This window comes from Scyliorhinus torazame, chromosome 2, assembly GCF_047496885.1.
Source record: "Scyliorhinus torazame isolate Kashiwa2021f chromosome 2, sScyTor2.1, whole genome shotgun sequence".
NCBI lineage: Eukaryota > Metazoa > Chordata > Chondrichthyes > Carcharhiniformes > Scyliorhinidae > Scyliorhinus > Scyliorhinus torazame.
In genome coordinates this window covers 63742920-63764591 of record NC_092708.1, presented here as the reverse complement: position 1 = coordinate 63764591, position 21672 = coordinate 63742920, and the positions used below count along the sequence as shown (strand labels likewise).

At 49.3% G+C, this 21672-nt stretch overlaps 1 protein-coding gene across 2 annotated transcripts in view; it reads right to left on the bottom strand.

Moving 5' to 3' along the window:
- The window catches only part of LOC140388121 (von Willebrand factor D and EGF domain-containing protein), a 455711-nt gene that overhangs the window by 264070 nt on the left and 169969 nt on the right, over nucleotides 1–21672 (bottom strand). For both annotated transcript variants that reach the window (XM_072471788.1, XM_072471798.1), the window contains one exon: nucleotides 4888–4961. In XM_072471788.1, the coding sequence (XP_072327889.1) occupies nucleotides 4888–4961 (74 nt within the window). The remainder of the gene's footprint in view (nucleotides 1–4887; nucleotides 4962–21672) is intronic.

The window sequence follows — 21672 nt, the reverse complement described above, 5'->3', positions numbered from 1 at the left end:
TTGACCAAACATTAAAGTAAAATGCCGCCTTGAGAAATTAAGTACAACAGCCAGATATATATTTTGTACATTAGACTCCACTGAACTAACTGAACAGAACTGCAAGTGCAACATACTCTTAAAAATTAGTAACTTAGTGCTTTACAAAAGTATATTCCCAACATTCCTTATTGAAAAACAACTATTTTTGGAACAGATGATTGCAGTTTATAAAAGGAGATACGCAGGCCAGATAGCACTGTCAATATGTGGAGTTTTTTGTCCCCAGCTGCCAGTTCGCATAAATAAGATAACAACATGTAAGCTGTCAACAGCAAAGAATAAATAATTCTCCACTCACTCATCACACTGAACGGCTACTACTGTACCATAGATAGCTAACGGTGTCAAGGAACAATACTCCATTCCTGACACAAACTGTGTTTGAAATTAAGTCCTCCTTTTCACACTGCAAGGTGCCAGAGTGACTAATAGCAGTACTGTTAAGTCTATAATCAGGAATGTCATTATAACCTTCAATATATAGTGTAGTTTCTTTGGCAGTCCAATTTGCTTTCTTTAAAGAACAGGCAGCTATCCACAGCACTAAAGTGAATGAATGAAATATTTAAGGTTGGTTGGTTCAGTGATTTGAAAACTGTGTTTCCTCGCTTCCATCCGTATTTCAATCCACCTCAGACTGCTGAGATCCAAATCATGTCTCTGAACTGGCAACAAATTGAACCTTTGTCGAGCGCTTACAAAACAAGTGGGGTTTGGAGGGGGACCCGGAGACCGGCGACTCCCTAAACCAGAGGTTTTCAAACCAGTCAAGAACCATCATTGGATTGTAGGCCCCACCACCACATAAAAAAATAACTTCATCTCTGCCTACGGCCACTGTTTCTTGGTGTCCAACTGAACCCCAATTGAGTTTCTGACCCTATTTTCATCGCAAAGCCTGCCTGCTTCCACCTTTGTAACGTTTCCACCTTTCCTCCTACCTTAGCTCATCTGCTCTCAAACCCTCCTTCCTGCCTTTACCATCTCCAGGCTTGACTATTCCAAATCTCTCATTATCTTCCACCTTCTGTCGACTTCAACAAAATCAAAGTTCTGCGATTCCAGAACTTCTCAAGTCTCTTTCTTTTATCTCACAATTGGTGACTCTGTTCCTAGCTGCTTATATGTCCTGTGCTCAAGGATCGCCTCCCGAAACCCCAGCACGTTTTACCTGTCTCTCCTCCTTTAATATCTACCTTCAAACATTCACCAAGCTTTTAGCCATTCCTTATATCTTCTCCTGACCAGTGCCCTTTATTTTCCTTACATCTCAATGAAGTACCTTGGCATGTTGCTATACATACAAGAGAAAAATACCAACTTAGTGCAGTATGGATCTTTCGGAGTTGTAGTTTATGGCAAGGCCATTGGGTGAGATTCTCAGTTACTCAACGGCGAAATCGGGAACGGCGATCCGGCAGAGAATTACTCCCGATGCCAAAATCGCGGCAGGCGCCAGTTTGACGGCAGATTCACCGACTCCTGCGAATCAGCGTCATTGCGCCGCGCGCCACACGTAGTTGCAACCGCGTTCACATCTCATTATCGGGCCCACACGTAATGCTCCGCCTCGGTTGGGCCGGCCTCCGGACATCGTGGTCACCTGTGGTCTCAACCGTCATGAATTTGGTGTGGTAGGGCAGCACGGTGGCGTAGTGAGTAGCATTGCTGCCTCACGGCGCTGAGGTGCCAGGTTCGATCCCGGCTCTGGGTCACAGTCCGTGTGGAGTTTGCACATTCTCCCCGTGTTTGCGTGGGTTTCGCCCCCACAACCCAAAGATGTGCAGGGTAGGTGGATTGACCGCACTGAGTTGTCCCTTAATTGGAAAAAATGAATTGGGAACGCTAAATGTTTTTTAAAAAATGAATGGTGGCTGCGGAGAGAGAGATAGAGGGCGCATGGACATTGTCTAGCACCGTCATACTTCGCCGACAGCCATGCTGCTGGCTGGCCAGGGTGCTTCTGCCAGTGCTGGGGGGAGTAGTGGAGGGTGGCCAGGAGGTGGGCTGTGGCTTTGGGGTGGACGGGTACGCGGTCCAGCATAACCGGTGCCTTCTTTTCCGGCGCGAGTGTGGGGGGTGTATAGTGTATGCGCGGCTGCAGGTTGTCAGCCCTGCGCGTGTCCATCACGGAACCGGTGATTCTTGCACCATTTTTCGCATTTTCTGCAGGTGTTCCATGTGGCGCCTGTGCCTAGCCCCTCACTGGTAGCTGAATCGGTGGGGGTGTGGCACCAATTTTTCCGATGTGGAACTCCACGGATCCTCCGTTGATGCAATACTTAGACACAGGAACGGAGAATCCAGCCGTTTATCTTTGTTATAAATGTGGCAATACCCTGAGTTCATTTTTAATTAGAGTTCGGATACTTATTTCTAATCAAATGATGAAGGGGGCGATTCTCAAATATGGAGGCCGTCGCGTTTCACGACGGCGCGAACAGGGCCCGGGCACGACCTATTCTGGCCCCCATAGGGGGCCAGGACGGCGCTGGAACGGTTCACGCCGCTCCAGTGCCTGTTTGGCGGGGTCCTTACGCGGCGCCAAAAGGGAGCCGTGCCAACCCGCGCATGCGCAATTGGGGCAGCCCAATCCTGCGCATGCGCAGTTGGGTCACGCCATCCTGCGCATACGCAGGGAACGGCTTACACACACCGGCCCCTCACCAACATGGCGCCGGTGTTCTGGGGCCGCGCACTGAAGGAGGTAGGCGGGGGTTTGGGGGGGGGGGGGGTGGTGGGAGAGGTATGGCCCGCCGATCGGTGGGCCCCGATCGCGGGCCAGACCCCATCGGAGGCCACCCTGGTGAAGGAGCCGGCGAGCGGCGATTCTCCGGCCCGGATGGGCCGAGCGGCCCGGTGCGAATCTCACCCTGCTGGTTTCCGGGGTTGGGAGAATCGCGTGCGGGGGTCGGGGCGGCGTGGCGCGATTGACCCGGTGCCCCGGCGATTCCCCCTACCGGTGTGGGGGGGGAGAATAGCGCCCAAAGTCTTTGATCAGAATTTTCAAAGGGTTCCTTTTTTAACAATCACATTGAAGACTGTATCAATAGGAAACATTTTCTGTAACCTCGTGATTTATCTTTTGTGAATGTTTTGTTCTACCTAGCTGGCAACTGTACTTTTAATGTGTTCTCATCGATCTTTCAATTAATTCAAAATAAATATTTTAGTTGCTGTAGCCTTCACAATTTTCCCTGGGCGTTAACGTGAACAACAATGGCTCCGATTTACAGCTCCTTTAATGAAGTAAAACATCGCAATGCACTTCATAGGAGGGTTATTAAACAGAACCTGGCACCGTGTGGCCACTTAGTACAATATTAAGACAGGTGTCCAAAATGCTGGACAAACAGATAGCTGCTAAGGAACATCTTAAAGAAGGAGAGATAGAGACATGAACAGTCTGAATGAGGGAATTCCAGAGGCAATAACCAAGACAGCTGAAGGCACAAACTCCAACGTACAGTGATGAAAATCAGATAAATGCAAGAGGCCCAAATTAGTCAGCACAGGGATCTTGGAGGATTCTGAGGCTTAAGGAGATTACAGAGATAGAGAGGGACAGGTAAGGCCATGTAAGAATTTTAAAACAAGAATGAGAATTTTAAAACCAAGGAATTCCTCAATAGAGAGTCAATATAAATGAACAAGCAGAGGGGAGATGGGCACCATGCCTGGTGCACAGTAGGATACTGGCAGCAGAGATTTATGCAGGATGCAAGGTCAGAAATCAGGTAATAGAAGTGAATCTTAAGGTGTTGCCTAGTTCATGCAATAAATGGATGACTGCAAGAAGGATAATCATTCATTTTGAGGGCAAATGCATTTGCGAATTCAGAATACTGTAAAAGTACGAGATTTCAGTGGAGGACTCCACTTTAGGGAAATATCACTAAATTACTGGGAGAACACATTCATACAGTACCCCCAAACTGGCACTCCATGACTTGAATTTTACACCACCCGCCCCTCCATCATCGCCCAGGAATGGACTGTCAGAAATAGCATCAAATCAGGTGGACTGACCAAGGGGCCGTATCCATCATTTACCTGATTCTGCTGGTATTTTACCAGGGAAGACGTGATTTGTCTGACCTCAGACCAATTGACGCCATTAACTGACCATTCCTCCTCTCACTGCCACGAGTATTTTGCCAGGAACAGGGGGTCCCCTTCAGCAGAAAAGGTTGCATCACCCATTTTAACCCCCTTCATGGCCTGCAGGGGGAGAGAGTGGGAGTGTGACACTGAGATAAAGAATCAGCCATGATTGTATTGAATGGCAGAATAGGGCTTAAGCGACCAAATGGCTTACTCTCATTCCTATGTTCTATGTTTCAATGATTACACTCCACCCCACCCATCTCTGTCTCCCCCGGAGCCTACCTCCCTGTGTCCAGGTGAAGTTGCTCCAATCACCTTCCAGCTCGGTCTCCTCTATGGCTCTTGGGCAGTAGACTGACTGCAGAGCCAGCAGTGAGCATCACTCCTGGGTGGCCATCAGTTCTTGGAGGTGGGGCATCTTCCCACGGGGTAGAAGCCACAACCTCAAGAGGTTAATTGCCTCACAGCTTCAAGATCCATTGGTGTTTTCCAGGGTCTTCGGAGGGGGGCTCACCCCTGACCTTTTAACCAGTGAGTGGGGCCACTGCCTCTGGATAAAATCCAAACACATGTATATAACCTTCACCACCAGAAAACACCTAAATTGGCAGTGCCTGTTTCTGAAATCAGGGACCAAAAGGAAAGTAAAAGACCCCTTCCCAGGACTGGCACCATACACCTTGATGAACACAGAGATCCTCACAAAAAATGACAACATTGATATTGTTAAACACTGACCTGCCATCAAAAGTAATAATATGGGGATCAGTGAAAGAATAACAGTTTCCCGTTGGGATGTCTTGAACAATCACCTATTTAAAGAGAATAGAAATAAGGAGAAAAATTATTGAACAGAATATATATTAAGTAAGTATTAATATTCCCCACTCATCTGAATTTACTAACGATACACATAGCTCAACAGCCAGCAATATTATAATATAACATCAAAGGGATCTTGCACATAAATCTTGATCTAGCGTAAGTCAGTGGGCGAACTCTTACCTGAATTTGACAACATTTCAGGTTCAGACTGAAAATCAGTGTGTAACCCTCCTGTTGCAGAGGCCATTCTTCTCTCCAAATATTGAGCCCTTTTTAAAAAAAAAAATGAGTGGACGTGGTTTACGCCATCACCCTGGTGGGACAGGGCCTGATCGAGCCAGCAACCGTCCCCCATGGTTTAAAGATGGCACCCCGTTCAGTAGTGAAACCTAACAGCTCCCAATCCCCACCACGGAGGTATCGGGGGCTATCCCACCGCCCTGTCCTGCCCAATCATCGCTGGCACTCATCCCCCCCCCCCCCCCCCCCCCCCAACAATCATCGCCAGCATTCACCCCTCCCCATTGCCGCTCTCCCTCCTCATCACACACAAATGAACCCTATCCGGCCATGAGGCTCCCACCAGGGCCTGCCCATGGGACTGCCGCCTCGCACAGGTTGATACAACCAGGTAGACACTGACAGAAACTGGCACTGCTAAACTGGCAGTGCAGACTGGCAGTGCCAGGGCAGTGGGCATGTTTCTCTCGCAACCCCATCCCCCCACACACACCTCTGAGCCCCAGGAAAAATCCCCTCGACTGATTCTCATTTGGCCAAACCTGTTGTAAACCTCGCTGACATGGTGTCACCTTGGCAAGGTATGAATATTAAGTGAGAGGGGATCATGTGGCAGGGGTCCTGTTGATAACATTTAAATTCACTGACATCTATTTAAATGAGATTCACGCCCTCTTGACGTCACCAGTAAGGGGCAGGGAAAATCGGCAACTGCGATCTCTCCGGAGAGAATCGCATTTTCCGATTCTCTCTGGTACTTGTGCCCGCGTCACCGAGCGAGGGCACGGCTAGTGCAGGTTCAAAATCGCCGCCAGTAACTTTTCATAACTTCTGTTCCTTCATCAGCAACACAATTTCAAATACCATCCTGCCTCAACGTGCACCCTATTTTAAATTTACACAGCTCACGCAATTAAGTACACAGAGGCTACTTTTATTGGCATATTTTTCCACGCAGATAAATATTGCACAGCTGCTCAGTAAAACAGCCAACAGGTAGTGCTTAGGTAGATCTCTTCAGTTCTTTCTTCACACAGTAAATTGCCTGCACAAAGTATGGTTCTCTGTCCAACGCAGCTGAAGATGTGTGTGCAAGATGTTCCTGCTCAAAATGCTTCATGCACCAGTTGAGCAGAGCTGGTGCTGTTAAACGTAAGAGCAGCTGGTTACATTCAACAAAACATATTCTGCTAAGGAGCACTTTAAATATTTAGAGCTTCCATTTTAAATAGGAGCATTATCCACTCTGGGGAATTGAACACCGCCTGTTTAGAATTAAAGTTGAAAATGTACTCACTGAAGTGACGGCACCTATTGATTTCAATAGACAGAACTGCCAAATGCACAGCCTGCTTTACTGCCCAATTTAAGTTGACAACTAAAATTACGCAATAAAACAAGCTTCATTAGATTTGTCATATTTTGATGTAAGCTTTTCTACATTACTTCACAAACTTTGCATTGCAAGTATTTCTCCAGAGTTGATATAAAGCATTTTTTTTTCGATATCTAAAATCCTGGTGCTATCAGTAGATGTAGAGAGCCGGAACTAAAGGGGATGTAAACCCTCACTGTTCTTGTGGACACTTGGCAGACAGTAGCCTGGTGACTTGCCGGAAGCTGTGGGGCTGCTAGTTAAATATGTAGATCGAGGACTGAATCATAGAATCATAGAATTTACAGTGCAGAAGGAGGTTATTCGGCCCATCGAGTCTGCACCGGCCCTTATAAAGAGCATCCTACTCAAGCTCACGTATCTACCTTATCCCTGTAACCCAGTAACCCCCAGTTAACCTTTTTGGACACGAAGAGCAATTTAGCATGGTCAATCCACCTAACCCGTACATCTTTGGACTGTGGGTGGAAACCGGAGCACCCGGAGGAAACCCACACAGACACGGAGAGAACGTGCATACTCCACACAGAGAGTGACCCAGCCAGGAATCGAACCTGGGACCCTGGAGCTCTGAAGCAACTGTGCTAACCACTATGCTACCGTGCTGCCCTGAAGGCATGAGATGGCTCTAAGCACAACTTTAACTGGTGGCCTGAGCGAGAAGCTGGAGCTGGACCTTACAGAAAGGGGTTGGAGACCATAAGTCAGCTTCCCACTACCACCACCCTCCTCCCTCACTGACTAAAAGGAAACTGACCAACAAAGAAAATGTCCGAAAGTGATGCCCTGCAGCAGTATCATGCTATGGGCGGTTCCAACAAGGGGCTGAATTTTCCTTTTCTTCTTCGAAGCACTGGCTCAGGTGAGAGAAGCGGCATGCAGCTCACTGGCTGCAGTCGACTTTTCTCGCCATATTGTCCAGCACTTAGAACAAAGAAATCCTGGAGGCATTTCCCACAGCGTCGCGCTGGTGGGACGTGGCCTGAAAAAGCCAGCAACATCAGCTTTCCAGAGGTCGGGGCACCCATCTCTGGGTTTAAAAAAAGAGGAAACACTACATAGGTTTTAGGGGCATAGGTTTAAGGTGAGAGGGGCAAGGTTTAGAGTAGATGTACGAGGCAAGTTTTTTACGCAGAGGGTAGTGGGTGCCAGGAACTCGCTACCGGAGGAGGTGATGGAAGCAGGGACGATAGTGACATTTAAGGGGCATCTTGACAAATACATGAATAGGATGGGAATAGAGGGATACGGACCCAGGAAGTGTAGAAGATTGTAGTTTAGTCGGGCAGCATGGTCGGCACGGGCTTGGAGGGCCGAAGGGCCTGTTCCTGTGCTGTACATTTCTTTGTTCTTTGTCTTTGTACACACACACACACGCACACGGAGACCCGTCGCACGCACACGGTCAACCCGCGGCACAGCCATCCCGGACTGCCTCCAATGCCATGGTCAGTGCCAGAGTAGTGCCAGGGTACAGACCAGGCATGTCCATATTTCCCGTGGGGGCTGTATTTACCTGTGTGCCCCAGACAGGTTCCTTTCACCTACTTCCCGTATGAATTGGGAAACGCGATTCTCACCAGTGAGATCGCGTTTCCCGATGACTCCCTCCCTTCGTTGGCGACGCCATGAGATTCACGCTCGCAAAGGGCATTAACCCCAATATAAAGGAATTGCATCAATGTATATATTATTAGCAACCCCCGCCACCTGATCCCTCTTCATTAAATATTCATACCGCGCCAACCGGCAGCCAAGGGGATTCCTCCAAAGGCGGAGAAGTAAGTATCTTTCGGATTCACTCACCCCGGGGCTCATCTAAGTAGTTCAATCAAGCGGCCACTGCATTGAAATGGGTCCACAGCCCTTGGTCACAGTTAAGCCAGGAGGATGGCAGCCAAGAAGCCAGCTCCACAGTTTACGGAGAGTCTCTTGACACAAATGTTGGATCCTATGGAGGGTTACCAACTATATGCAGGTGGGCAGGAGACCCCCCCGGAAGCATGGGAGACGGTGGCCATGCTGCTGAGTGCCAGCACCCTCCACAAGAGGATGGGGTGCAACATCGAAACAAAATGAATGACCTTCTCCATGAAACCAAGATGAGTGCTTTTTGTCTTCTCTCACCACGCTACCTCTCAGTCACCCCTCACCATGCCAGGTGGACTCCACTTGCTGCCACCTCCCTGTGCTCCACCACCAGTCCTCCCAAACACTTCCTCATCTCTCCTGAGAATCCTCGCCTCATCATTCATCCCTGCTCACGCGCAGCACCCTCACATGCCAAGCATCATTGCCATCTGACCCAGCTCGTGGTCTGCCCATAACCTCCCCATGTGTCTCTCTGCAGGCCAGGCTTACTCATAACCACCACAAGCCAGCAATGATGGGCAGTGGCATGGCAGAGCTGACGATCCGGTCTTCTTGACAGAATAAAAGGTCGCTGCCTGGGTGAGGTAAGTACTGATTAACCACTTCCTTACCTTGCAGGTCAGCTGTTCGGGAGAGAGAGGGAGCCGGGACCTTGGAAACAGCGCGGGAGTTTGAAAAAGCGCGGGAGCTGCGAGGCAGAGGGGACAGAATAAAAGGTCGCTGCCTGGGTGAGGTAAGTACTGATTAACCACTTCCTTACCTTGCAGGTCAGCTGTTCGGGAGAGAGAGGGAGCCGGGACCTTGGAAACAGCGCGGGAGTTTGAAAAAGCGCGGGAGCTGCGAGGCAGAGGGGACAGAATAAAAGGTCGCTGCCTGGGTGAGGTAAGTACTGATTAACCACTTCCTTACCTTGCAGGTCAGCTGTTAGTTTCGGGAGATCAGTTTCGGGAGCAGGCCTATTGGCTGACTGTAAATCAGGAAGGATACAAAGGGTGTGGCTGAAGTGCCTATAGAAACAGAGTGCTGGAGGCAAACAGAGTGTATCTAAGTTTGGGTAAGGCTGAGTTCGGGTAAGAGGTGAGTGAGGGCTGTGTTTGTTTTTTGGAGTTTGGTGTTTGGGGTTGAGTTTCCCCCCCCCCACCAAAAAAAAAAAAAAATCCAATTAATTAAGTAAATTAATTAACTAGTTACGGGAATTTGGTGCTCATCTTAAGGAGATGCAGAGAAGCAGACCTGTGAGGGAGCCTCGGGAGCAATTACATCACAGCCAGCAGGTGAGTGATTGGCTTGTGACTGGTAAGTGATTTTTCTCTCTTTGACTTTCTCTTAGCTGTGTAGTATAGTTCAAATTTAACTTCAGGTTTCAGTCATAGCAGGAGAGCTCAGACCCGTGTCATGCTCCTCTTGTGAGATGTGGCAAGTCAGGGACCCTTCTGGTGTCCCTGACTCCTTCATCTGCAAGAAGTGTGTCCAACTGCAGCTCCTGTTAGACCGCTTGACGGCTCTGGTGCTGCGGATGGACTCACTTTGGAGCATCCGCGATGCTGAGGAAGTTGTGGATAGCACATTCAGTGAGTTGGTCACACTGCAGATTAAAATTACTGAGGCAGATAGGGAATGGGTGACCAACAGACAGAGGAAGAGTAGGAAGGCAGTGCAGGGATCCCCTGCGGTCATCTCCCTCCAAAACAGATTTACCGTTTTGGAAACTGTTGGGGGAGATGGCTCACCAGGGAAAGGTGGCAGCAGCCAGGTTCATGGCACCGTGGCTGGCTCTGCTGCACAGAAGGGCGGGAAAAAGAGTGGCAGAGCTATAATGATAGGGGATTCAATTGTAAGGGGAATAGACAGGCGTTTCTGTGGACGCAAACGAGAATCCAGGTTGGTATGTTGCCTCCCTGGTGCAAGGGTCAAGGATGTCTCGGAGCGGCTGCAGGGCATTCTGGAGGGGGAGGGTGAACAGCCAGCTGTCGTGGTGCATGTAGGCACCAACGATATAGGTAAAAAACGGGATGAGGTCCTACAAGCTGAATTTAGGGAGTTAGGAGTTAAACTAAAAAGTAGGACCTCAAAGGTAGTAATCTCAGGATTGCTACCAGTGCCACGTGATAGTCAGAGTAGGAATGACAGGATAGCTAGGATGAATACGTGGCTTGAGAGATGGTGCAAGAGGGAGGGTTTCAAATTCCTGGGACATTGGGACCGGTTCTGGGGGAGGTGGGACCTGTACAAATCGGACGGTCTGCATCTGGGTGGGACCGGAACCAATGTTCTCGGGGGTGTGTTTGCTAGTGCAGTTGGGGAGGGTTTAAACTAATGTGGCAGGGGGATGGGAACCGATGTAGGAAGTCAGTGGGGACAGAAACAAAAGGCAGGAAGGGAGAGTGTGTAAAGCATGACCTGAGAAAGCAGGGCAGAGAGCAAGGAAGGTCTACATTAAACTGCATTTATTTCAATGCAAGGGGCCTGACGGGCAAAGCGGATGAACTCAGGGCATGGACGGGCACATGGGACTGGGATATTATAGCTATGACTGAAACATGGCTAAGGGAGGGGCAGGACTGGCAGCTCAATGTTCCGGGGTACAGATGCTATAGAAAGGATAGAACAGGAGGTAAGAGAGGAGGGGGAGTGGCGTTTTTGATTAGGGAGAACATCACGGCAGTACTTAGAGGGGATATATCCGAGGGTTCGCCCACTGAGTCTATATGGGTGGAACTGAAAAATAAGAAGGGAGAGATCACCTTGGTAGGACTGTACTACAGGCCCCCAAATAGTCAGCGGGAAATTGAGGAGCAAATATGTAAGGAGATTACAGATAGCTGCAAGAATAATAGGGTGGTAGTAGTCGGGGACTTTAACTTTCCCAACATTGACTGGGACAGCCATAGCATTAGGGGCTTGGATGGAGGGAAATTTGTTGAGTGTATTCAGGAGGAATTTCTCATTCAGTATGTGGATGGACCGACTAGAGAGGGGGCAAAACTTGACCTCGTCTTGGGAAATAAGGAAGGGCAAGTGACAGAAGTGCTAGTGAGAGATCACTTTGGGACAAGTGACCATAACTCCATTAGTTTTAAGATAGCTATGGAGAATGATAGGTCTGGCCCAAGAGTTAAAATTCTTAATTGGGGCAAGGCCAATTTTGATGGTATCAGACAGGAACTTGCAGAGGTAGATTGGGGGAGACTGTTGGCAGGCAAAGGGACGGCTGGTAAATGGGAGGCTTTTAAAAATGTGTTAACCAGGGCGCAGGGTAAGCACATTCCCTTTAGAGTGAAGGGTAAGGCTGGTAGAAGTAGGGAACCCTGGATGACTCGAGATATTGAGACTCTGGTCAAAAAGAAGAAGGAGGCATATTACGTACATAAGCAACTGGGATCAAGTGGATCCCTTGAAGAGTATAGAGATTGTCGAAATAGAGTTAAGAGGGAAATCAGGAGGGCAAAAAGGGGACATGAAATTGCTTTGGCAAATAATGCAAGGGAGAATCCAAAGAGATTCTACAAATACATAAAGGGGAAAAGAGTAACTAGGGACAGAGTAGGGCCTCTTAAGGATCAACAAGGGCATCTATGTGCAGAGCCACAAGGGTTGGGTGAGATCCTGAATGAATATTTCTCATCGGTATTCACGGTGGAGAAAGGCATGGATGTTAGGAAACTAAGGGAAATAAATAGTGATGTCTTGAGAAGTGTGCATATTACAGAGGAGGAGGTGCTGGAAGTCTTAAAGCGCATCAAGGTAGATAAATCCCCGGGACCTGATGAAATGTATCCCAGGGTGTTGTGGGAGGCTAGGGAGGAAATTGCGGGTCCCCTAACAGAGATATTTGAATCATCGGCAGCCACAGGTGAAGTGCCTGAAGATTGGAGAGTGGCGAATGTTGTGCCCTTGTTTAAGAAGGGCAGCAGGGAAAAGCCTGGGAACTACAGACCGGTGAGCCTAACGTCTGTAGTAGGTAAGTTGCTAGAAGGTATTCTGAGAGACAGGATCTACAAGCATTTAGAGAGGCAAGGACTGATTCGGGGCAGTCAGCATGGCTTTGTGCGTGGAAAATCATGTCTCACAAATTTGATTGAATTTTTTGAGGGGGTGACCAAGAAGGTAGATGAGGCCAGTGCAGTAGACGTTGTCTACATGGACTTTAGCAAAGCCTTTGACAAGGTACCGCATGGTAGGTTGTTGCAGAAGGTTAAAGCTCACGGGATCCAGGGTGAGGTTGCCAATTGGATTCAAAATTGGCTGGACGACAGAAGGCAGAGAGGGTGGTTGTAGAGGGTTGTTTTTCAAACTGGAGGCCTGTGACCAGTGGTGTGCCTCAGGGATCGGTGCTGGGTCCACTGTTATTTGTGATTTATATTAATGATTTGGATGAGAATTTAGGAGGCATGGTTAGTAAGTTTGCAGATGACACCAAGATTGGTGGCACAGTGGATAGTGAAGAAGGTTATCTAGGATTGCAACGGGATCTTGATCAATTAGGCCAGTGGGCCGACGAATGGCAGATGGAGTTTAATTTAGATAAATGTGAGGTGATGCATTTTGGCAGATCGAATCAGGCCAGGACCTACTCAGTTAATGGTATGGCGTTGGGGAGAGTTATAGAACAAAGAGATCTAGGAGTACAGGTTCATAGCTCCTTGAAGGTGGAGTTGCAGGTGGACAGGGTGGTGAAGAAGGCATTCGGCATGCTTGGTTTCATTGGTCAGAACATTGAATACAGGAGTTGGGACGTCTTGTTGAAGTTGTACAAGACATTGGTACGGCCACACTTGGAATACTGTGTGCAGTTCTGGTCACCCTATTATAGGAAGGATATTATTAAACTGGAAAGAGTGCAGAACAGATTTACTAGGATGTTGCCGGGACTTGATGGTTTGAGTTATAAGGAGAGGCTGGATAGACTGGGACTTTTTTCCTTGGAGCGTAGGAGGCTGAGGGGTGATCTTATAGAAGTCTATAAAATAATGAGGGGCATAGATAAGGTAGATAGTCAACATCTTTTCCCAAAGGTAGGGGAGTCTAAAACTAGAGGGCATAGGTTTAAGGTGAGAGGGGAGAGATTCAGAAGGGCCCAGAGGGGCAATTTCTTCACTCAGAGGGTAGTGAGTGTCTGGAATGGGCTGCCAGAGGTAGTAGTAGAGGCAGGTACAATTGTGTCTTTTAAAAAGCATTTAGATAGTTACATGGGTAAGATGGGTATAGAGGGTTATGGGCCAAGTGCGGGCAACTGGGACTAGCTTAATGGTAAAAACTGGGCGGCATGGACTGGTTGGGCCGAAGGGCCTGTTTCCATGCTGTAAACGTCTATGATTCTATGATTCTTTCAAGGAGAGAGTCCTGGGGTTTGCAGGAAAGGAGCAAGAGTGGGCCACTGCGGAGAGCGAGGTGGGTGGGAGAGAGGAAAGGGAGGAACCTTTGCACTTTCACCCATCTGCCAAAACTCATGTGAGTTCTGTCTCCTAGACTTTTGCCTTTGCCATGCACTAATACCGTGTCTCTTTCCTTGCAGGAAAATTACCAGAGCAGCTTGTTCCTTCCACCAGCAGGGATCTGCCAAGCCAGAAGTAGACCTCCGAGGAGATATCAACGGAGGACACTGAAGCTGCATCACAGTTGTCATCTGTACCCTCCATCAGTGCAAAGACACATATCGGTGCGCGATCTTAGCAGGAAGGCTTCTGGATCGCTATCCGGTGAGTACCTCACAGCATCAGATCCACATCAGACAGAGGGAGGGACGTCTTAAGGATCAGAGAGTCAGAGTTCTGTTGGAACCCAGGACTCAGCTGTACCCCAGCCTTTGGATAGGTTCCTCCATCAGCTGCTGGAGATGCAAAGGCAGAGCATGCATTACCAGGAAGGGATGTCAGAGACACTCCTGCGATTGCAAGACCAACTGGTGGCATCCCAAAACCTTCTTTTGCAGGAGGTTCTGTTGGCAATGTAAGTACCCACGGCAACACTGCAAGTGTGGTGTCCGCAGTGGAGAGCCTCGGATAGCTCCAGGTGACAGCACCAGAGGAGAGTGTGGCTTCTGGCTCTAAGTTCAGCTGTCCCTCTCTCAATGGAGTGACCCAGGGGCCCATGAGCTCCCAAAGAGAGTAGGATCCGCTGGTTCAAAGCTCAGGGCCTTCCAACCAGGAGACCCTGGGAGTATCCAGTCCATCTGAGTCGCCACTTACAGAGACCAGGGCACCTCTGGCACAGTGAACAGAACAGGATGGTATAACACCTGTGCCATCTGCAAATAGACTGGGACCCTCCAGGTCCCGGCCCTCCAGAGGATGTCTCCCAAGGACATCTCGGGCAGCAGGGCATGGCAGGCAGCAGGCCACCTCAAACTCTGATCTGAATCCTGGGGAGACACTTAGACATAACGGGAGGATTAGGAAGGTTAAGAAATTGTAGGTGAACATCATGGACAGAATAATGTTAGGCACTTAAGATATGTTGAGCACTGATGTTTGATAATATATTCCCTATCACTGTATTAAATCTCACTTTCGTTCTCCTCTTTTAGGCTGCCCACTCTCTACTGTTTGTTGAATGCAATGGCACTTCTCACTTTCGGGAAGCATTCAGACTTATAGCGCCTCTATCCCCTCCGTGCAGTGTCAGCTCAGTGCATTTGCACTGAGAGGACTCAGTAATGATAAGGGGAATCCTCCAACTGAACCCCCAACCCCTGAGACAGCATCAGGAGATGACCGACTCTACACATCATCACTCCAAAATGACCCAGGCAACTGGGATCCTGAGAACTGCGATCAGCCAGACAAGTGTCAGACATTCACAGTATTTTTGAGGAGCACCACAGCCCTTTCCTCACTTCAAATCATCATTGTCATAATATACACCAGGATATCATGGTGCAGACACACACACTGATGGACACACAGCAAGACCAATCAACACACACAACACCGCAGCCAATCACCAGTTGGAGCACACTCACTATAAAGACAGAGGGCATCAGTTTTCCCGCTCATTCAGGATGCAGCCTCTGGACAGAGCTTACAGCACAGATCTTCACCATGTGCTGAGTGCATAGACTGGTTAGGACAGGCATAGGTCTTTAGTTTAATCTTAACCCACAGTGAAAGTATGTTCAACAGTTTCTAGCTTAATAAAATAGTGTTGTACTATTTTAAGTGTTGGTGGCCTGTATGTGTTCCACGGATCCAGAGCACCCAACACATCATGGTACCAGTAGTTGAGGGATGTTAGAACTTCTTACACCTACCTGCAAGTGATCTGCCTTCCACCAGCATACAGACATCCTGCAAAATGGACAGCGTCCGCCCGCCACTGCCGCTCCGCATCACCGGTAACCTAGGGGCCAACTGGAAGATATTCAAACAACGCTTCCAGCTCTACCTTGAAGCCACAGACCGGGAAGCTGCCTCAGACACCAGGAAGACTGCTCTTTTCCTATCCACGGCCGGGGACCATGCCATCCACATTTTCAATTCTCTCAGCTTTGCTGATGGTGAAGATAAATCAAAATTCAAGACGGCCCTCCTTAAGTTTGACAGTCACTGCGACATCGAGGTGAATGAAAGTTTTGAGCGCTATGTATTCCAACAGCGTTTGCAAGGTAAGGATGAACCTTTCCAGTCCTTTCTCACCCACCTCCGCATCTTTGCGCAGTCCTGTAATTACGGGCCCACCTCCGACTCCATGATACGCGACCGGATCGTTTTCGGTGTTCAGTCGGACCCCCTATGCCAGCAGCTCCTCAAGGTAAAGCAGCTCTCCCTAGCAACCGCCATCGGGACCTGCGTGCTACATGAACACGCCACAAGTCGGTATTCCCACATCCAAGCGGCTGAAACGGCACGACAAGGTCCCCACGAGGCAGAACGGGTCCGAGCAATCGAGCAACTCCAGGGCCTCAGCCTGGATGAGGGCGGCCATTTTGCACGCTTTTCGCAGACTCCCACGCTTGTGCGCACCGAACGAGGGGACGGTGGCGTCGGCGAACGTACTGCGCAGGCACGCAACACATACGACCGCACCGCGCATGCGCGGTGGCGCAGCGAACGTACTGACGCTACAACGTGCGGCAACTGTGGCTCCGCCCACTTAAAGCGGCAATGTCCTGCCAAATCCCGATGATGCCTGCGATGTGGCAAACTTGGCCACTATGCTGTTTTATAAAGATCAGCTCAGCCTGCCAACTCTTGTCACTCCAGCCAGCCTTGCAGGAATGTCCGGACCATTCAACCCACGGTCACCGAGCCCAATTCGGACCTACTACCCGATATTGACACCGAGGACCCGAAGGCGCCTTTTCAAGTCGGTATCATTGCAAAAAACAGGGTGTCCCCGAAGCAAAGAATCCAGCCTCTATCGGTATGCAGCATCGATCCGCACGATGAGTGGTGTGCCACCCTTACGGTCAACCGGTCCCAAATACGATTCCGCCTTTACACCGGTGCCTCCGCCAATCTCATTGCGCGTTCTGACCTCCAAAGCCTTCTTGTCAAACTAGCCATCAGCCTGCCAGCTATTAGATTATAATGGCAATACCATTGCTGCCAGCGGCTCATACCAACTTGAAGTGACTCACGGGTCACGCAAAACCATCCTTCCCGTTGAAATCGTGGGCTCCTCGAAAGCCTCCCTGCTTGGCGCGCAGGCATGCAAGCTGTTGAACCTAGTTCAGAGAGTTCACTCTCTCTCTCCTGCTGACGCGTCTGTCTTTCAGGACACTGACTTCAGGGCGCAGCTCGACGCCATTATCAACCAGTACCACGATGTCTTCGAGGGCATAGGCACGCTCCCATACACCTACAAGATTTTATTAAAACCGAATGCCACGCCTGTGGTGCACGCACCTCGCAGGGTCCCAGCACCCCTTAAGGACCACCTCAAGCAGCAGCTGCAGGACCTCAAGAACCAAAGAGTGATTTCCAAAGTCACAGAACCGACCGACTGGGTCAGTTCCATGGTATGTATAAAAAAGCCTTCCCGCGAATTGAGAATTTGCATTGACCCCAAGGATCTAAATCGCAATATTATGAGAGAGCACTATCCAATTCCCAAGCACGAAGAGCTCACATATGAGATGGTTCGCGCCAAGCTCTTTACCAAACTCGACGCCTCGAAAGGATTCTGGCAAATCCAGTTCGATAAATCCAGCAGGAAACTCTGCACATTTAACACTCCCTTTGGAAGATATTGTTACAACAGGATGCCGTTTGGGATCATCTCTGCATCAGAAGTGTTCCATAGGATTATGGAAAAAATTATGGAAGGTATTGAGGGTGTTCGCGTCTACGTCGATGACATAATCATTTGGTCCACCACACCGCAGGAGCAAGTTAGTCGCCTCCAGCGCATATTCAGACGTATACATGAGCATGGCCTCCACCTCAACAGGGCCAAATGCTCTTTTGGTCAACCAGAATTCGTCGCCCACCTCAGAGACTAAATTTATGAAATTTGCGAATTTAAGGAATGTCTGAGTTGTTTCGTTGCTTTGTTTGATCGTTTCCCTGGTTTGTATATAGTGTTGATCTCGTTACTCTTGTTGTATACTGCTTCTCTGCACCAGGCACCTTCCCATGTACATAGTTTAGTTCTCATGTACGTAGTCCTGCAAATATGTCTTCGCACCCCACACGTAGTTAGGGACATTCTCACCACACATTATTTATTGCCACACACATACATTATTTTATAAAAGGGGGGATGTCATAATGTACACCAGTATATCATGGTGCAGACACACACACTGATGGACACACAGCATGACCAATCAACACACACACCGCAGCCAATCACCAGTTAGAGCACACGCACTATAAAGACAGAGGGCATCAGAGTTCCCGCTCATTCAGGATGCAGCCTCCTACAAGGACAGAGCTTACAGCTTACAGCACAGATCCTCACCATGTGCTGAGTGCATAGACTGGTTAGGACAGGCGTAGGTCTTTAGTTTAATCAAACATCGTGTTAACCCACAGTAAAACAACAGTTTCTAACTTAATAAGATAGTGTTGTACTATTTTAAGTGTTGGTGGCCTGTATGTGTTCCACGGATCCAGAGCACCCAACACATCAATCTTCACCCTCCTGCATTGAAAAGGCAGCTGGCATTCATCACGCGCAGCTCTTCCAGATCACCTCAACAAGCTCCTTGTGCCATTGCAGTGCCAGGTTGTGGAGGGCTCAGCAAACCACCACTATGCAGGAACCCCTCTGTGGGCTATCCTACAGGCCTCCACTTCACCTGTCCAGGAACCGGAAATGCATGTTGAAGATGTCGATGGTCTGCTCTATCACAGTGCGAGTTGCAGTGCACATTTCATTGTATCGGGTCTTTGCAAGTGTCATCATCAGCCACGCCTTGACCTGATAACTCTTGTCCCCAGGGAGCCATCCCTGTAGTCTTGGGTGTCGCTCGAAAAGGTCGGGATCTGAGACTGGCCAAGGATAAAATTATCATGGATGCTCCCTGGGAAATGGGCACACACCTGCATTATGCGCCGAGTGTGCTCGCAGACCAGTTGCACACTTAGGGAGTGGAATCATTTACGGTTGATGAAAGGGACACCCTCGTGCCATGAGAAGCGGAGAGACACATAGTTGCAATCAGTTGCCCCCTCCACTTATGGCGGACCACCAATGGAGTGTTCACCATGGCTCTCCTGGTCCAGGTCAATGTGAATTAACTTTCCTGCCCAGTCAAGAGCACATCTGTTACCTCACGGATGTACTTATGTGTGGATGCCTGTGCGACCCCGCAAAGATTTCCTTGGAGCTTGTAAGGAGCCAGAAGCATCTACATTTGGTGCTGCCATAACCTTCATGGCCACAGTGAGTGGGTGTCCTCCTGCGGCACGTGGTGTCCAGTTCGTGAGGACATGACAAAGGTGGCTCACTGTCTCCCTCGTAAGCCGGAGTCTCCGGCTGCACGTGGACTTGGGGAGGCAACAAAAGAGAACCTACAGTGATACACTCTCCACTGTCTCCATTGCCTTGGTGCATCCTCACCGGCTGGTGCAGCCTCTGGCCACTGATCATGGCCTACGGTCCTCAGGCTGACATTCCAGCATCAGTGCAACTGCATATTGACGTTGGGAGTCTCTCCTCCTCCATCGCACCGATAAGAATAATGTGCAGATGTTGGACTGGGATGAGCACAGTAAGAGGTCTTACAGCACCAGGTTAAAGTCCAACAGGTTTGTTTCAAACACTAGCTTTCAGAGCACTGCTCCTTCCTCAGGACATCAATAAGAATTACAGCAGGTTCCACTGGCTCCATCGCTATATCCAAAATAAACCTGTGAGGAACAGAGGGAGAGAGACTTATTTTCCACTAATGGATCATTACCATGCACTGATACATTGGCCAACTTTAGTTGGGAGCAGCCAGCCAAGGAACACTGTCTGCACCACTCGCGCACTCAATGATATCAATTCCTGTCCCATCTCCAAAACACACAGACGCACAGCTGGTCATCAGCCTAGGCAGCCTTCCCCTGCTCATGGGACCACGGGAGGCTCTTTCAGGAGGGAGCTGTGTTTTATCAACACAGCTGGACGTCGACATTTGGATGGTGAGGGTGGGCATTGGTAAGTAGGGGGGGTGGAACAAAGGGTCCGAACATGCAGGAGCTGGGGGCCCTGGGAGATGTGAGCCACCTGGCCCTTGTTTCCCAGGCACAAGCAGGCAGCACGGTAGCATTGTGGATAGCACAATTGCTTCACAGCTCCAGGGTCCCAGGTTCGATTCCGGCTTGGGTCACTGTCTGTGCGGAGTCTGCACATCCTCCCCGTGTCTGTTTGGGTTTCCTCCGGGTGCTCCGGTTTCCTTCCACAGTCCAAAGATGTGCAGGTTAGGTGGATTGGCCATGATAAATTGCCCTTAGTGTACAAAATTGCCCTTAGTGTTGGATGGGGTTACTGGGTTATGGGGATAGGGTGGAGGTGTTGACCTTGGGTAGGGTGCTCTTTCCAAGAGCCGGTGCAGACTCGATGGGCCGAATGGCCTCCTTCTGCGCTGTAAATTCTATGATAATCTAAGCTGCCGGCCCTGAAATCTGAGTTTCAGCCTTGGATGTGGCACTGTGGGGAGCTGCGGTTGTGAAGGATTAACTCTGGCGAGCCAATCAGTGCCACAAGCATAAGCCATGATGTGGAGATGCCGGCGTTGGACTGGGGTGAGCACAGTACGAAGTCTTACAACACCAGGTTAAAGTCCAACAGGTTTGTTTCGATGTCACTAGCTTTCGGAGCGCTGCTCCTTCCTCAGGTGAATGAAGAGGTATGTTCCAGAAACATATATATATAGACAGATTCAAAGATGCCAGACAATGCTTGGAATGCGAGCATTAGCAGGTGATTAAATCTTTACACGTGAGAACACCACCCAACAGGTACGCGGTACATACTCGTGCGACTCGGTCAACGTTGTCTACCTCATACGCTGCAGGAAAGAATGTCCCGAAGCGTGGTACATTGGCGAGACCATGCAGACGCTGCGACAACGAATGAACGGACATCGCGTGACAATCACCAGGCAGGAATGTTCCCTTCCAGTCGGGGAACACTTCCGCAGTCAAGGGCATTCAGCCTCTGATCTCCAGGTAAGCGTTCTCCAAGGCGGCCTTCAGGACACGCGACAACGCAGAATCGCCGAGCAGAAGCTTATAGCCATGTTCCGCACACATGAGTGCGGCCTAAACCGGGACCTGGGATTCATGTCACACAGGGGCTGTTTAGCACAGGGCTAAATCGCTGGCTTTGAAAGCAGACCAAGGCAGGCCAGCAGCACGGTTCAATTCCCGTAACAGCCTCCCCGAACAGGCGCCGGAATGTGGCGACTAGGGGCTTTTCACAGTAACTTCATTTGAAGCCTACTTGTGACAATAAGCGATTTTCATTTCATTTCATTTCATTACATTCATCCCCCACCATCTGGCCTGCGAAATCCTACTAACTCTCCTGGCTTGACACAATTCACACCTCTTTAACCTGGGGTTACCCCATCTCTGGATCTGTAAAGATTTAATCACCTGCTAATGCTCGCATTCCAAGCATTGTCTGGCATCTTTGAATCTGTCTATATATATGTTTCTGGAACATACCTCTTCATTCACCTGAGGAAGGAGCAGCGCTCCAAAAGCTTGTGACATCGAAACAAACCTACAAGCGTCAGCACTCTATCTGCACAC